General features: G+C 40.3%; 1 protein-coding gene across 5 annotated transcripts in view; it reads left to right on the forward strand.

Annotated features, from left to right (window-relative positions):
- Window positions 1-9714, forward strand: part of LOC133127413 (butyrophilin subfamily 1 member A1-like) — a 19628-nt gene extending 9914 nt beyond the window's left edge. Inside the window, exons 1-5 of one of the 5 annotated variants that reach the window (XM_061240300.1) lie at window positions 3190-3320; window positions 4314-4406; window positions 5590-5943; window positions 6096-6377; window positions 8718-9714. In XM_061240300.1, coding sequence (XP_061096284.1) covers window positions 5592-5943; window positions 6096-6377; window positions 8718-8743 — 660 coding nt within the window. In that variant the 5' untranslated portion in view covers window positions 3190-3320; window positions 4314-4406; window positions 5590-5591 and the 3' untranslated portion in view covers window positions 8744-9714. Of the gene's footprint in view, window positions 1-3183; window positions 3321-4246; window positions 4412-5069; window positions 5944-6095; window positions 6378-7789; window positions 7935-8717 lie in introns of those variants that run through there. The other 4 variants (XM_061240298.1, XM_061240297.1, XM_061240299.1 and 1 more) reach the window with 4 other exon arrangements.
- The last annotated feature ends 3332 nt before the right edge of the window (window positions 9715-13046 follow it).

Here is a 13046-nt window from a genome sequence, read left to right on the forward strand (position 1 = left end):
AGTATACAGAACAATCACTGAGTCAACAATAGAGAAAGAAAAACAAGAAATACCGGGGGGAAGGGGTGTTATACAAAAGGCATCAATACAATAAATTCAATCTACAAATAACTTAAAGTAAGTACAGACATTAATAGTTTTGACAGCTTTCTTATTAAAAGAATGTTTAATTAAACTAGTAAAATTTTCACATTCTTTGATAAAAACAAAAAAAGGGGGGCTTCTTTTTCGTAAATTTGCATTTATGGATATAAAATTTGGCCAATATAATAATCAAATTTATCAGGTGAAATTCCTTGTCCTTAGATCTATCATATACAGTTATAATGGCGTATTTCGTCTAAAAAACTGATGCTTCAAAAATAGCCACTGTCCAAGCCGGAGCGGGGGTTTGACGCACAATCAAACAATCGTGGAGATCCGATTTCAAGTTGAAACAAAAAATGCATTTATTCTGCTTAAACATTGAACAAAAATATTCTCCAAATTGACTTTTTACAATAAACAAAAATAGACTTTGCTTTGGCCTTTTTTGTGTGTTTCTTTCTTTGTATCCTTTCTTTGGTTTGTGTGGTCAAAAAACTATTCCGTCTCCCCGTCTCCCTAGGACTAACACAGGTGCCGCAAATTACTTGGCTGATTAAATAGATGCAGTTGCGGCTCCGGCCAAAAGGGGGAGGCTTGCTATAGGTAGACAAAATAATAATATCATCTCATATCATTATGCCTCCAACAACAGTAAAACCAAACAAAATGTTTTTCCAAAATAAAGAAAAGTCACTATGAACATGATCTTTCACAAATCTACAAAGATCTTTCCAGAACAACTTCACATGGTGACAGTGCCAAAATAAGTGGACCAACTTTCAGGGCTTGTATCACAAAAAGAGCAGCTGACATCAATATCTTTCTTTAGTTTCCTCAGATAATGATTGGCTGGGTAATACTTTTGTATAATTTTAAATGATACCTCTCTAATTGTATTTGTAAGCAAATACTTGTAAGGTAGCATCCAGACATCTTTCCAACAGATATCATCAACCAAACCATTCCAATAAAAGATTACATAAGGGATTGACACAATATCTTTTTGGAACAAAGATCGTATAGCTCTATTGTTATTCCTCGGAATGGAAGAGAAACACACCTTACCCACTTGGGTATCAGCTGGATCAAACCAGGGCAAAATCGAAGGACAAGGGGCATTCCTCAGCAACATTAATGAACGCTCAGTTTTGGCACCAAAAACAATTACGTACTCCTTCTGGGATATAGGAATCAAATATAAATTAAAAAACTCCTGATATGATAATAGACATCCCTGAGAGTTGATCAATTGATTTACCAAAATTATGCGATTATCGAACCAATTTTTCAAAAATAAAGATCTGTTTTTATACAAAATGTCTTTGTTGTTCCAAATATAGTATCGGTGTGGGGAAAAGTTGTGTTTGTAAACCATTGACCAAGCCAATAACATTTGTTTATGGAAAGCAGACAATTTTGCTGGAATTTTTCCGGGATTGTAATTACATAATAACAAAAACTTAAGGCCACCAATGCTAGAGAAAATATAATTAGGAATAAAATTCCAAATTGAAGTGGGGTTTTGCAAAAAATGCTTAGCCCAGTTTATTTTAAAAGTATGGTTCAAAGTACAGAAATCTAAGAAATTAAGGCTACCATTTTCATAGGTATTCATGACTACTGATTTCCTGATATAATGAGTATGGTTCTTACAGACAAAGTTAAAAAGCATTCGGTCAATATCCTTACAAATCCTGTTGTCAAGGTGAAGAGATAAAGCAGCATAGGAGAGTCTGGAGAGTCCCTCTGCTTTAGTAAGTAACACTCTGCCTTTCAAAGAAAGATCTCTTTGTAACCATTGATTCAGTTTAGTCCTAGTCTTCTCAATCACATGATTAAAGTAGAACATGGAGCAAAGTGTAAATGAAAACTAAGCTGAACCTACATCACTGAGGGCTGAGGGAACAGTCTGGGAGCTGGAAGAGCCGGTTCTCATGGGAGAGCTGCTCTCAGAGCACATGGCTGTGGTTTATCTGCTGTGTGTCTGACTGGGAGTGGATGTGGCATTCTGTAGCAGTAATGAGGCTCAGCTATACAGTACTTGTCACGTTTCATGTTTGTCATGTCAGGTGTTATGTTTAGTCATCGTCTTAGTTATGTTATTGTCATATCACATATTATGTTAGTCTAGCCTCACCACGTTTTTATGTTTTATTTCTTGTTACGTTTCATTGTCATGTCATGTTATGTTTCATGTTTAGTTCTTGTTACCATTTATTTCTTAGTCTTGCCATGTCATGTTATATAGTTTATTGTCATTGTTTTGCAAATGTTATGTCACAATTTATGTTCCATGTTATGTTGTACTGTTCATTGATTTAGCATACTTTTTTGTCTTTCTGCAAACCTTGCATTCCTGCTTTCTCTCTCTCCCTTTCTGTCACTCACACCCTAATTGTTTCAATTTCCCTTGTCTATTTACTAAATCTACTAATGCTAGATCAGGATTGGGTAGTCCTAACATACTAATCATGTGTTCATGTTATCTTACGTTTCTTGTGCATGTCATTTACTAATTTACTAATGCTAGGGCAGGATAGGTTTATTACTAACGATTACTAATTACCTTGTTAACTTGGCAATCCTCCACACCAGATTTCCATTCTCTTGCTGCTCTCAAGTTAATTGTCTACATCTGTCTACACCTGGGCGGCACGGATGGTGCAGTGGGTAGCACTGCCGCCTCACAGCAAGGAGGTCCTGGGTTCAAATCCCCGTCGGCCGGGGCCTCTCTGTGCGGAGTTTGCATGTTCTCCCCGTGTCTGCGTGGGTTTCCTCCGGGTACTCCGGTTTCCTCCCACAGTCCAAAGACATGCACGTTAGGCTGATTGGAGAGTCTAAATTGCCCGTAGGTATGAGTGTGTGAGTGAATGGTGTGTGTGCCCTGAGATAGACTGGCGACCTGTCCAGGGTGTATTCCTGCCTTTCGCCCAATGTATGTTGGGATAGGCTCCAGCCCCCCTGCGACCCTGATCAGGATAAGCGGGTTAAGATAATGGATGGATGGATGGATGTCTACACCTGCATAAAAGCTCAGTTTCATGTCATGTCTGTGCGAAATTGTTTTTTTTTTTGTGCTTTTGCCCTGCGGAGCAGACTTCGGCCTTGACTCTTGCACCGTCATCGACCCTGAGCCTGCCTACCGTCCGCCTGTACTTCTGCCCCGCTGACAGCTTTCCTGGCTACCGGACTTCCCGCATGGTGTACCGACTACGAGACTGCCTTCTCCCTCGGTACTGCTCTTTGGTTTTCTGGCTGGATATTTACGTGTATGAACATTGCTTGTTTTTTGACTACGCTCTCTGGATATTCCCCGAATAAAGCCCTGACAGGACTTTATTACACTACTGTTTCTGAGTTGTGCATTTTGGGTCCAAACCCTCCACGCACCCGTCTCAGTACTGTGTAGAAGTCTTAGGCACCCTAGACTTTATTATATATATGTTAATTTTTTTGTGTGTTAGTATGAAAGAACACATTTGAGATTTCTAAATATTCATTTTCCAAAAGATTTAATTTTACAGAGACATTTTTGTATTTAGTTTTAAAAAGTAAAATTCAAGATTTACACACAACACAATGTATGTTTGGGGCGGCCTGTAGCATAGTGGTTAGGGTAAAAGACTGGGACACACAAGGTCAGTGGTTCTAATCTTGATCAAGGGCCCTTAACCCTGCATTGCTCCAGGGGAGGATTGTCTCCTGCTTAGTCTAATCAACTGTAAGTCGCTCTGGATAAGAGCGTCTGCTAAATGCCAATAATGTAATGTAATGTGCCAAACGAGGTCTGAGGTGAATCAATAGGCACTGATTTGGTGAAAGGATGGACACCTGGAAACTAAATCTGACCATTTAGGAAAACAAATTAAGTGAATTGTAGCACCTCTAACTGAATTAAAAAGGATAGCTATACATCAGAGACCTAAAGGCTCTGAGCAGTAAAGTGTAGAAGACTCAGAAGGAGACGTTGCTTTTGGAAAACAGTAACAGCTGGCAGATTTATTGCACAATCTCTGCAACATAACATTCACAGAATTTATTTGAAAATACCGAAAATAAAATCGAGCTCTTTTGTTTAAGAAAAAATAGAAAAATAAAATAAATGATCTTTGTTTGTCTTTTAAAAAAGATTAGCGATTATCCAAACTACCCGGGTAGTAGAACAAAATACTTCTAAGTGTTCCTTATCTGAAATCCTGATGGGAATCAACTCAATCACTCCACAGAATGAAGTCTGAAACAGCTGGCCACACCGCCTCCAAACCTTCGTCCTGTGAAAAGTCACTCACTGGGACAGGCTCGCCATCAAACTCAGTCTGGTATGGAACAAAACTAAATCCAGGATCAAAAACCAATCTGCATGTAGCAGTACAGAAAAGATATAGTCAGTTTCAATCATTTCTATTTCTTTTGAATATATGGTATATATCTTTTCTCAATATCTTAATTTATCTTAAACATAAATGATAAATTATTACTTTTTAGCAACATGAAATGAATGCGTTATTTTTTTTACATTAGTGCTTCGGTAAAACACATTCAAAAGGCATTAACTTAACTAAATGACTCTTTTTTTTTTTGTTGTTGCCAAAACACAATTAACAAAAAAATGATCAAAATATAATATGTAAACAATACTCTCACATCACTCGGATTGTTTTTTGTAATAGTATGTGATCGAAACACTTAACATGGTTCACTGATAATATCCCACTCATTATAACTAGTGGGAGGTTAATGTGCCCGTATTTGATTCTCCTGATCCTCCACCAGACCTCCAGATCAGGTACAGAATATGCTCACTGCAATATAACACAGTATATATCAGTAATATTGCATGGAATTAACTGCATTACAACTGGACCAGCTCCGCAAATATGAACTACAGTGACTACAAACTGTGAAATAAGGATTAGCTGTTCCAGTTTTTATGCAGTTCTGTGTTCAAGAGGATTAAACCTGAGGTTTAAATTCCAGCTATAAGCACACTGTAGATGACCCTTTAATTTCTGCTTGCTTCGTTTACACACTTACAAACTTAGATTAACATATCCTCCCAGCACTTCCCACCAGCACCCCCCAGTGAACATGGCCGTGAGCCTTCTGGATTTGGAGAAGGCTTACAGTCCGTTACCTGAGGTATAGTGCTGTGAGAAAGTATTTGCCCCTTCCTGATTTCCTCTATTATTGCATATTTGTCACACTGAATGATTTCAGATCTTTAGACCAAATGCAGGACCTGGAGTTGAGTAGTGCAGGACTGCAGTGTTGGTCTGTAGCTGGAGCAGGACTGCAGTGTTGGTCTGTAGCTGGTGCAGGACTGCAGTGTTGGTCTGTAGCTGGAGCAGGACTGCAGTGTCTGTCTGTAGCTGGTGCAGGACTGCAGTGTTGGTCTGTAGCTGGAGCAGGACTGCAGTGTCGGTCTGTAGCTGGAGCAGGACTGCAGTGTCGGTCTGTAGCTGGTCCAGCAGTAGTCTTAGTGTGTGCTCTTTCTCTCTGCAGAGATGTTCCAGCTTCTGGGTCCAGCTGGTCCTGTCATTGCTGTAGTTGGTGAAGATGTTGTTCTGCCCACTCACCTCAAACCCAACATAAGTGCAGAGGATATGCGCATAGAGTGGTTCAGACCGCAGCACAGAGACCCACTGGTGCATCTCTACCGTCTGGGAGAGAGCATGAATGAGTCCCAGAACCCATCGTACAGCGGAAGGACCGCACTCTTCCCTGAGGAACTGAGGAAGGGCAATACGTCTCTGAGGCTGGGCAGGGTCCAGGTCTCTGATGAGGGGCAGTACTCATGTTACATTCAGTCCAAGTCTGACAATAATTACCGCATCATGGTTTCACTGGAAGTAAGAGGTCAGTGAAATTTTCCCCAAATATTATGGGGTAAAGACATGTTTGACATTTTTGTGAATGGAAATGGATAAATGGATGATGCTTTATCTGGATAATAGTAATGCAGAGACTATTAGATGATATAAGCTGTTACTAACATCCCATTTCTGCAGCTGTAGGAACTGAGCCAGTGATCTTCAGGGAAGCAGATGAAGAAGTGGAGGTTGGCCTGCTGTGTGAATCTAAAGGCTGGTATCCTCAGCCTGACCTCATCTGGCAGGACAGTGAGGGTCACAATCTCACCACTGAGAAACCCGAGATACTCAGGGACAGCCTGGGCCTCATTGCCATAAGAACACGTGTCGTCATCAAGAGAGAAGGCAGCAGCAGATTCACCTGTCGAGTTCTGCAGCAGAAGCTCAATGAGGAAAAGGTGACAGAGTTTTACCTCCATGGTGAGTAAGACTTTACAGAATCAAACAGCACACACTCCACACAGATGATCTACAAAAAAAGTTTTTTCTTTCATGGATGGATTTCATGGATTTTGGGAATTTTGGGCTGAGCTCAGATTTGCTCTATCACATCAAGTTTTTGTGCTATCTGTATGCTCCATATTCATGGATTTTACAAAAGTTGAGTATCCATCCAGTCTGGCAATCTTGGTGGGGATAAAATAGCAAATTCTGTTTATTCTCACCAAAACTTCATTCAGGGCCTTAAAAGAATTGTACAAATGTGTTTAGTCTTTGTTTATGTTTTTGTGTGATTTGCAGCTGTGAAGACTCGTGAGTCGTGAGTGTGGCTGTTCAGAAACCTGATGTGATAGGCTAATGCCAGATTTGGATTCAGCACCCGAAAGTTAGCTAGAATCCGTTGAAAAACCCCATGCAAGAGAAATCATGTTGACCATAACATAACGTAACATAAGATAACATAACGTAACATAACATAACATAACATAACATAACATAACATAACATAACATAACATAACATACCATAACATAACATAACATAACATAACATAACATACATAACATAAAATAACATACATAACATAACATAACATAACAGACGTAACGTAACGTAACGTAACATAACATACCATAACATACGTAACGTAACGTAACGTAACGTAACGTAACGTAACGTAACGTAACGTAACGTAACATAACATAACATAACATAACATAACATAACATAACATAACATAACATAACATAACATAACATAACATAACATAAACATAACATGGTAATGGTGAGAACAGGCCATTCAGCCCAGCAATGCTCACCTTTTCCTGCCCCTAAGTGTACCTACCACCTAAATTGCCTATCAGCTAAATAAAATCTAACACCATATCAAGCCTGCTCTTGAAAACCCCCAGTGTTTCTGCTTCCTCTACAAGCGCTGGCAAACTATTCTACACATTGTGATCAATGCCTGGAACTGTGTGGGTGTGCCACCAATTTCTCCAGTTCCTCTGCAAAAGCTCATTCTATTAGTGTGGCATTAGTTCTATCTACTGGTTTTCCCAGAGTCATCTTAATTTCTTTGAATTAACCACTATATGTATTCTTAATTTAAGCACTCATAGACTGAATTTCTCACTGACTCTCACAAACATTTGTTCATACATTGTCATTTGTCCATTGTGTTAATTTATTTAGAATCCCGATAATTTCATTCCCTGCACTGTATACCTGGGATAATTTAATTCCCTGCACTGTATACCTTGGATAATTTCATTCCCTTCACTGTATACCTGGGATGTGCTTGGACTCCTTATTTCTGAGGTGTGTGACTGGAGAGTGAAAGAGTGAAAGAATGAACAAACTATTTAAAAATACCCATATATGTTTCAGATGAGTGTCAAAGCCGTCCATGGAGAGCTGCCTTTGCTGTCACTATGACTGTACTTATTCTCTTGGGCATCGTCCAGTGTGTGTTCATCCATCGTTGGAAGAAAAGGGAAATGAAAAGTTGATCTTTAACATAAATAATATGAAGGTATGAATTGAAATAAAGCTGTTAATGTCATTCTGAGAAGTCGGTTGGAAAAGGAGAATATGAGGAGATTAAATTTGGCTATTGGGGGGACACTGAAGGTTATAAAAGTATCTTAGTAACGAATTAAAGCTCCTTAAATTATTCTGAATGTCTATAATAGTATCAGGTGCCAGGACTGCAGAACCAATCACAGCACAGAAGCAGGCGGAATAGATGTCTTTATTCAATGACAGGCAGATCAGGCAGGTCGAATGCAGGCAAACAGGGGCAACAGAGATAATCAAGAAGTGCGAGTGCGTGTGCGTGTGTGCATGCGTGCGAGTGTGTGTGTGTGTGTGTATATGTGCGTGTCTGTCTGTAGAATAGGGAATTGAGGAAAACTGCTCAAAGGAACAGTCCTGTACTTTGATCATGAGGCCAGTGGTCTAGTATTTAATCAGACCTTTTACACACAACTGACTCTGAAACAGCACTTTTACACACAACTGACTCTGAAACAGCACTTTTACACACAACTGACTCTGAAACAGCACTTTTACAACACTTACTTCTGTAAGCTGATGGAGAATCACAATATCATCCTCTGCAGAATGAAAACTCTTCCTACTTCACTTATCAGCAATCTATAGAACCAATTTCTGTGTTTGTCCAGAATTTGAAAATGATTGTGTACATGCAGGTGATCGTACATTTCACTGGGTGAACGTGGAAATTATTTTGTTGAGTCTATTAATTGAAATAATTTAGTCCAGCATTTAATGTTCATATTGTTTTCTTCCACAGCCTTCAGCATCCCTGATGGAGTCTGAACACTGAAGTGTTGAAAATGAACCATAAACCTGACTCCTGACCCTAAACCTAACCCTAACCTGATCCTGACTGTTACCCAGTGGTCTTTAAACAGTTTCAAATGAAAGGTCAATGGTGGTTGTAGCCACGATAAGATTCATGCAGATGTTGGGCCCTTGAGCAATTTCTTATAGGCCATGTAAGGCTTTGGGTAAGTTAAGTTGTTTATTCCTGTTTTCACAATTGTGTATACTTGTTCTGTTGTTGCTAGCATTGTGTTTGCTAAGACAGATCTATTGCTACTTTAATTTATTTTTCTCATTGGATTAATATAAGCTTCCTGTTCATTCCTTGCACCTGGAACTGTACCTTCCTCTAGTGCACTTGTCCCTGGTTATGGTTATGCACTTTGAATGCTGGTTATTCAGTTTGAATGCTGGTTATGCAGTTTGAATGCTGCTTATGTATTTTTTGTGCCAAGCTGTTCCCAGAGGGAAAACAGTGTCTGTCATTATAATTGTTATTTTTCTGCTATGACAGTTATTTGTGTTTATATTTTGAGTTATTTTTGAGCCTGTGCTTGTAGCATTGTGTCTCCAGTATGTCTGATGTTTTATAATCAGGCCCTGTGTCTCCAGTATGTCTGATGTTTTATAATACAGGCCCTGTGTCTCCAGGGTGTCTGATGTTTTATAATACAGGCCCTGTGTCTCCAGTGTGTCTGATGTTTTATAATACAGGCCCTGTGTCTCCAGTGTGTCTGATGTTTTATAATACAGGCCCTGTGTCTCCAGTGTGTCTGATGTTTTATAATACAGGCCCTGTGTCTCCAGTGTGTCTGATGTTTTATAATACAGGCCCTGTGTCTCCAGTATGTCTGATGTTTTATAATACAGGCCCTGTGTCTCCAGTGTGTCTGATGTTTTATAATACAGGCCCTGTGTCTCCAGTATGTCCGATGTTTTATAATACAGGCCCTGTGTCTCCAGTATGTCTGATGTTTTATAATCAGGCCCTGTGTCTCCAGGGTGTCTGATGTTTTATAATACAGGCCCTGTGTCTCCAGTATGTCTGATGTTTTATAATCAGGCCCTGTGTCTCCAGTATGTCTGATGTTTTATAATCAGGCCCTGTGTCTCCAGGGTGTCTGATGTTTTATAATACAGGCCCTGTGTCTCCAGTATGTCTGATGTTTTATAATACAGGCCCTGTGTCTCCAGTATGTCTGATGTTTTATAATACAGGCCCTGTGTCTCCAGTGTGTCTGATGTTTTATAATACAGGCCCTGTGTCTCCAGTATGTCTGATGTTTTATAATACAGGCCCTGTGTCTCCAGTGTGTCTGATGTTTTATAATACAGGCCCTGTGTCTCCAGTGTGTCTGATGTTTTATAATACAGGCCCTGTGTCTCCAGTATGTCTGATGTTTTATAATCAGGCCCTGTGTCTCCAGTATGTCTGATGTTTTATAATCAGGCCCTGTGTCTCCAGTATGTCTGATGTTTTATAATACAGGCCCTGTGTCTCCAGTATGTCTGATGTTTTATAATCAGGCCCTGTGTCTCCAGTATGTCTGATGTTTTATAATCAGGCCCTGTGTCTCCAGTATGTCTGATGTTTTATAATACAGGCCCTGTGTCTCCAGTGTGTCTGATGTTTTATAATACAGGCCCTGCTGAAAAGCAGCCTCAGACTCACTGCTGAAATAAATCTTAAATTAAAGATGAGCTGGAACAGAAGTTAGAGCAGCACTTCTCCAAGCACTTCCTGGAAAACGATTAGAATGTAGATTTCACATCATGGTGTACCAGTGGGCATGTATGTTGATCAAATGTGTGTCAATCTTCCATCCTCCTCCAATCAGTATCCTTTTCACAGCAGCTCCTCATTTCATGTCACTCAAATGGACTCCCTGTCCTTCAAAGATCCCTTTCAGTCGTGTATACGTCATCACTTCAGTTTCAGCACGTCTTTAAAACAATCATAGGCCTACATTTGGGCTTTGATGCAAATCTGAGATTTATTGAAAGCAAAAATAAATACGGAAGACCAACTTTATATTGAAGAAATCTCGGCTGAATAAGACTTTTGCACAGTACTGTATGTAGTGGTGTGTATGACCTTTATATGCAGTTTTTTATGTTTTATATTCTATATTTGTTAAAGAGGATTTCATCTCAATCTGACTTCCTAGATTCTAGGTCACGGTCACGACTGCTGTCTGTTCTGGCCCCACGGTGGTGGAATGGCCTCCCTGTGGATGTCTGAACGGCAGAGTCTCTGACCTCTTTCAAACGCAGACTGAAGACTCTTCTCTTAAGGCTGCACCTTTCCCTCCCTACCTCACCCAACCCCCAGTTGCTATATGAGCTTGATATGCAGTGTTTTATATGAGCTTGATATGCAGTGTTTTATATGAGCTTGATATGCACTGTTTTATATGACCTTGATATGCTTTGTACGTCGCTTTGGATAAATGTAATAAAATGTAATGTAATGTACTCAGTCTCACAGTCTGGGGTTTTAACATGCACACACTGACTGATGGGATGTTAATTGCTTAATTGTATCAGGCATTACACCTGTATGGAAGCACCTGCATTCAGTATGTTTCTCCACTGATTTCCTCAGGTTTATCTGTCCTCTGTCTCCCGTCTTTATCTATATGCATCCTGTGACTGAAACGGACTGTCACTGGGCTGCCAATCACCCGTCTGCTCGCTCATTCCTGTTTTCTGTCCTCCATCACACCGTCTCCACACCGTGTAGCAGTGACACGCTACTTCTGCCATATTGAGCTCCTCATCGTTTTAGAAGGGCACCAAACAGTAAATCATCATCTCTACTGTTATAATGTTGCAAGGGCGACCATTGTGCATTGCCAAAGTGACAGGCTCTGTGGGGGCCATACCATCACTTCCAGGACTCCTTGTTCTTCTTTACGCTGGAGATAGTTCTTAATGACATTGGCTGTATGTTTAGGGTCGTTGTCCTGCTGAAGAATACATTTGGGGCCAATCGGATGCCTCCCTGATGGTATTGCATGATGGATAAGTATCTGCCTGTACTTCTCAGCATTGAGGAGACCATTAATTCTCACCAAATCCCCAACTCCATTTGCTGAAATGCAGCCCCAAATGCAGCTCCACCATGCTCACTGTTGCCTGCAGACACTCATTTTTGTACCGCTCTCCAGCCCTTCGGTGAGCTTCTGCTACAGCCAAATATTTCACATTTTCACTCATCAGTCCAGAGAACCTGCAGCCATTTTTCTGCCAGACATCTACTGTTGTTGTTGCGCAATATTAAGTTTGAGCATTTTGCATTTCCAAAGTGAAAACTGACTGAAGAAAGTATTTTTCTATGCAGGTATATTTTCTATGATGTGTGTGGATCATGATACGCACACATGGGCTGAATGGCCTGTTCTAGAACAGAAACTGTTCTTCTGCTCAGTGATGATGCAGATCATTCCTACAGCGCACAGCAGGGGGAGCCAGAACACACAACGCAAGGCTGAGACGCTGTAACCATGAACACCAGTTACCTTTAACACACTGTGTTCACTGTGCTGTAACCATGAACACCAGTTACCTTTAACACACTGTGTTCACTGTGCTGTCACCATGAACACCAGTTACCTTTAACACACTGTGTTCACTGTGCTGTAACCATGAACACCAGTTACCTTTAACACACCCTGTTCACTGTGCTGTCACCATGAACACCAGTTACCTTTAACACACTGTGTTCACTGTGCTGTAACCATGAACACCAGTTACCTTTAACACACCCTGTTCACTGTGCTGTAACCATGAACACCAGTTACCTTTAACACACTGTGTTCACTGTGCTGTAACCATGAACACCAGTTACCTTTAACACACCCTGTTCACTGTGCTGTAACCATGAACACCAGTTACCTTTAACACACTGTGTTCACTGTGCTGTAACCATGAACACCAGTTACCTTTAACACACTCTGTTCACTGTGCTGTAACCATGAACACCAGTTACCTTTAACACACTCTGTTCACTGTGCTGTAACCATGAACACCAGTTACCTGTAACACACTCTGTTCAAATTAATAATATCTCTAATTTCTTGGAGCCCACATCCTATTTTCAGAGTCTTTTCATTGCGCTCTCAGTAACTTTCCCAGCCAGTATTTCAGAACATAATCAACACGGCATCAGTCCCAGTGCACCATTTATTCAAATGAGAACCCCCTGCATGTACAGCAGAGTTAATGACTGGATGATTGTCCTGGAGTATCAACCTCTTCTCTGAGCATCTTTACTGAATTAGAATATACAGTTCTG

This window comes from Conger conger, chromosome 4, assembly GCF_963514075.1.
Source record: "Conger conger chromosome 4, fConCon1.1, whole genome shotgun sequence".
NCBI classification, from domain to species: Eukaryota; Metazoa; Chordata; class Actinopteri; order Anguilliformes; family Congridae; genus Conger; species Conger conger.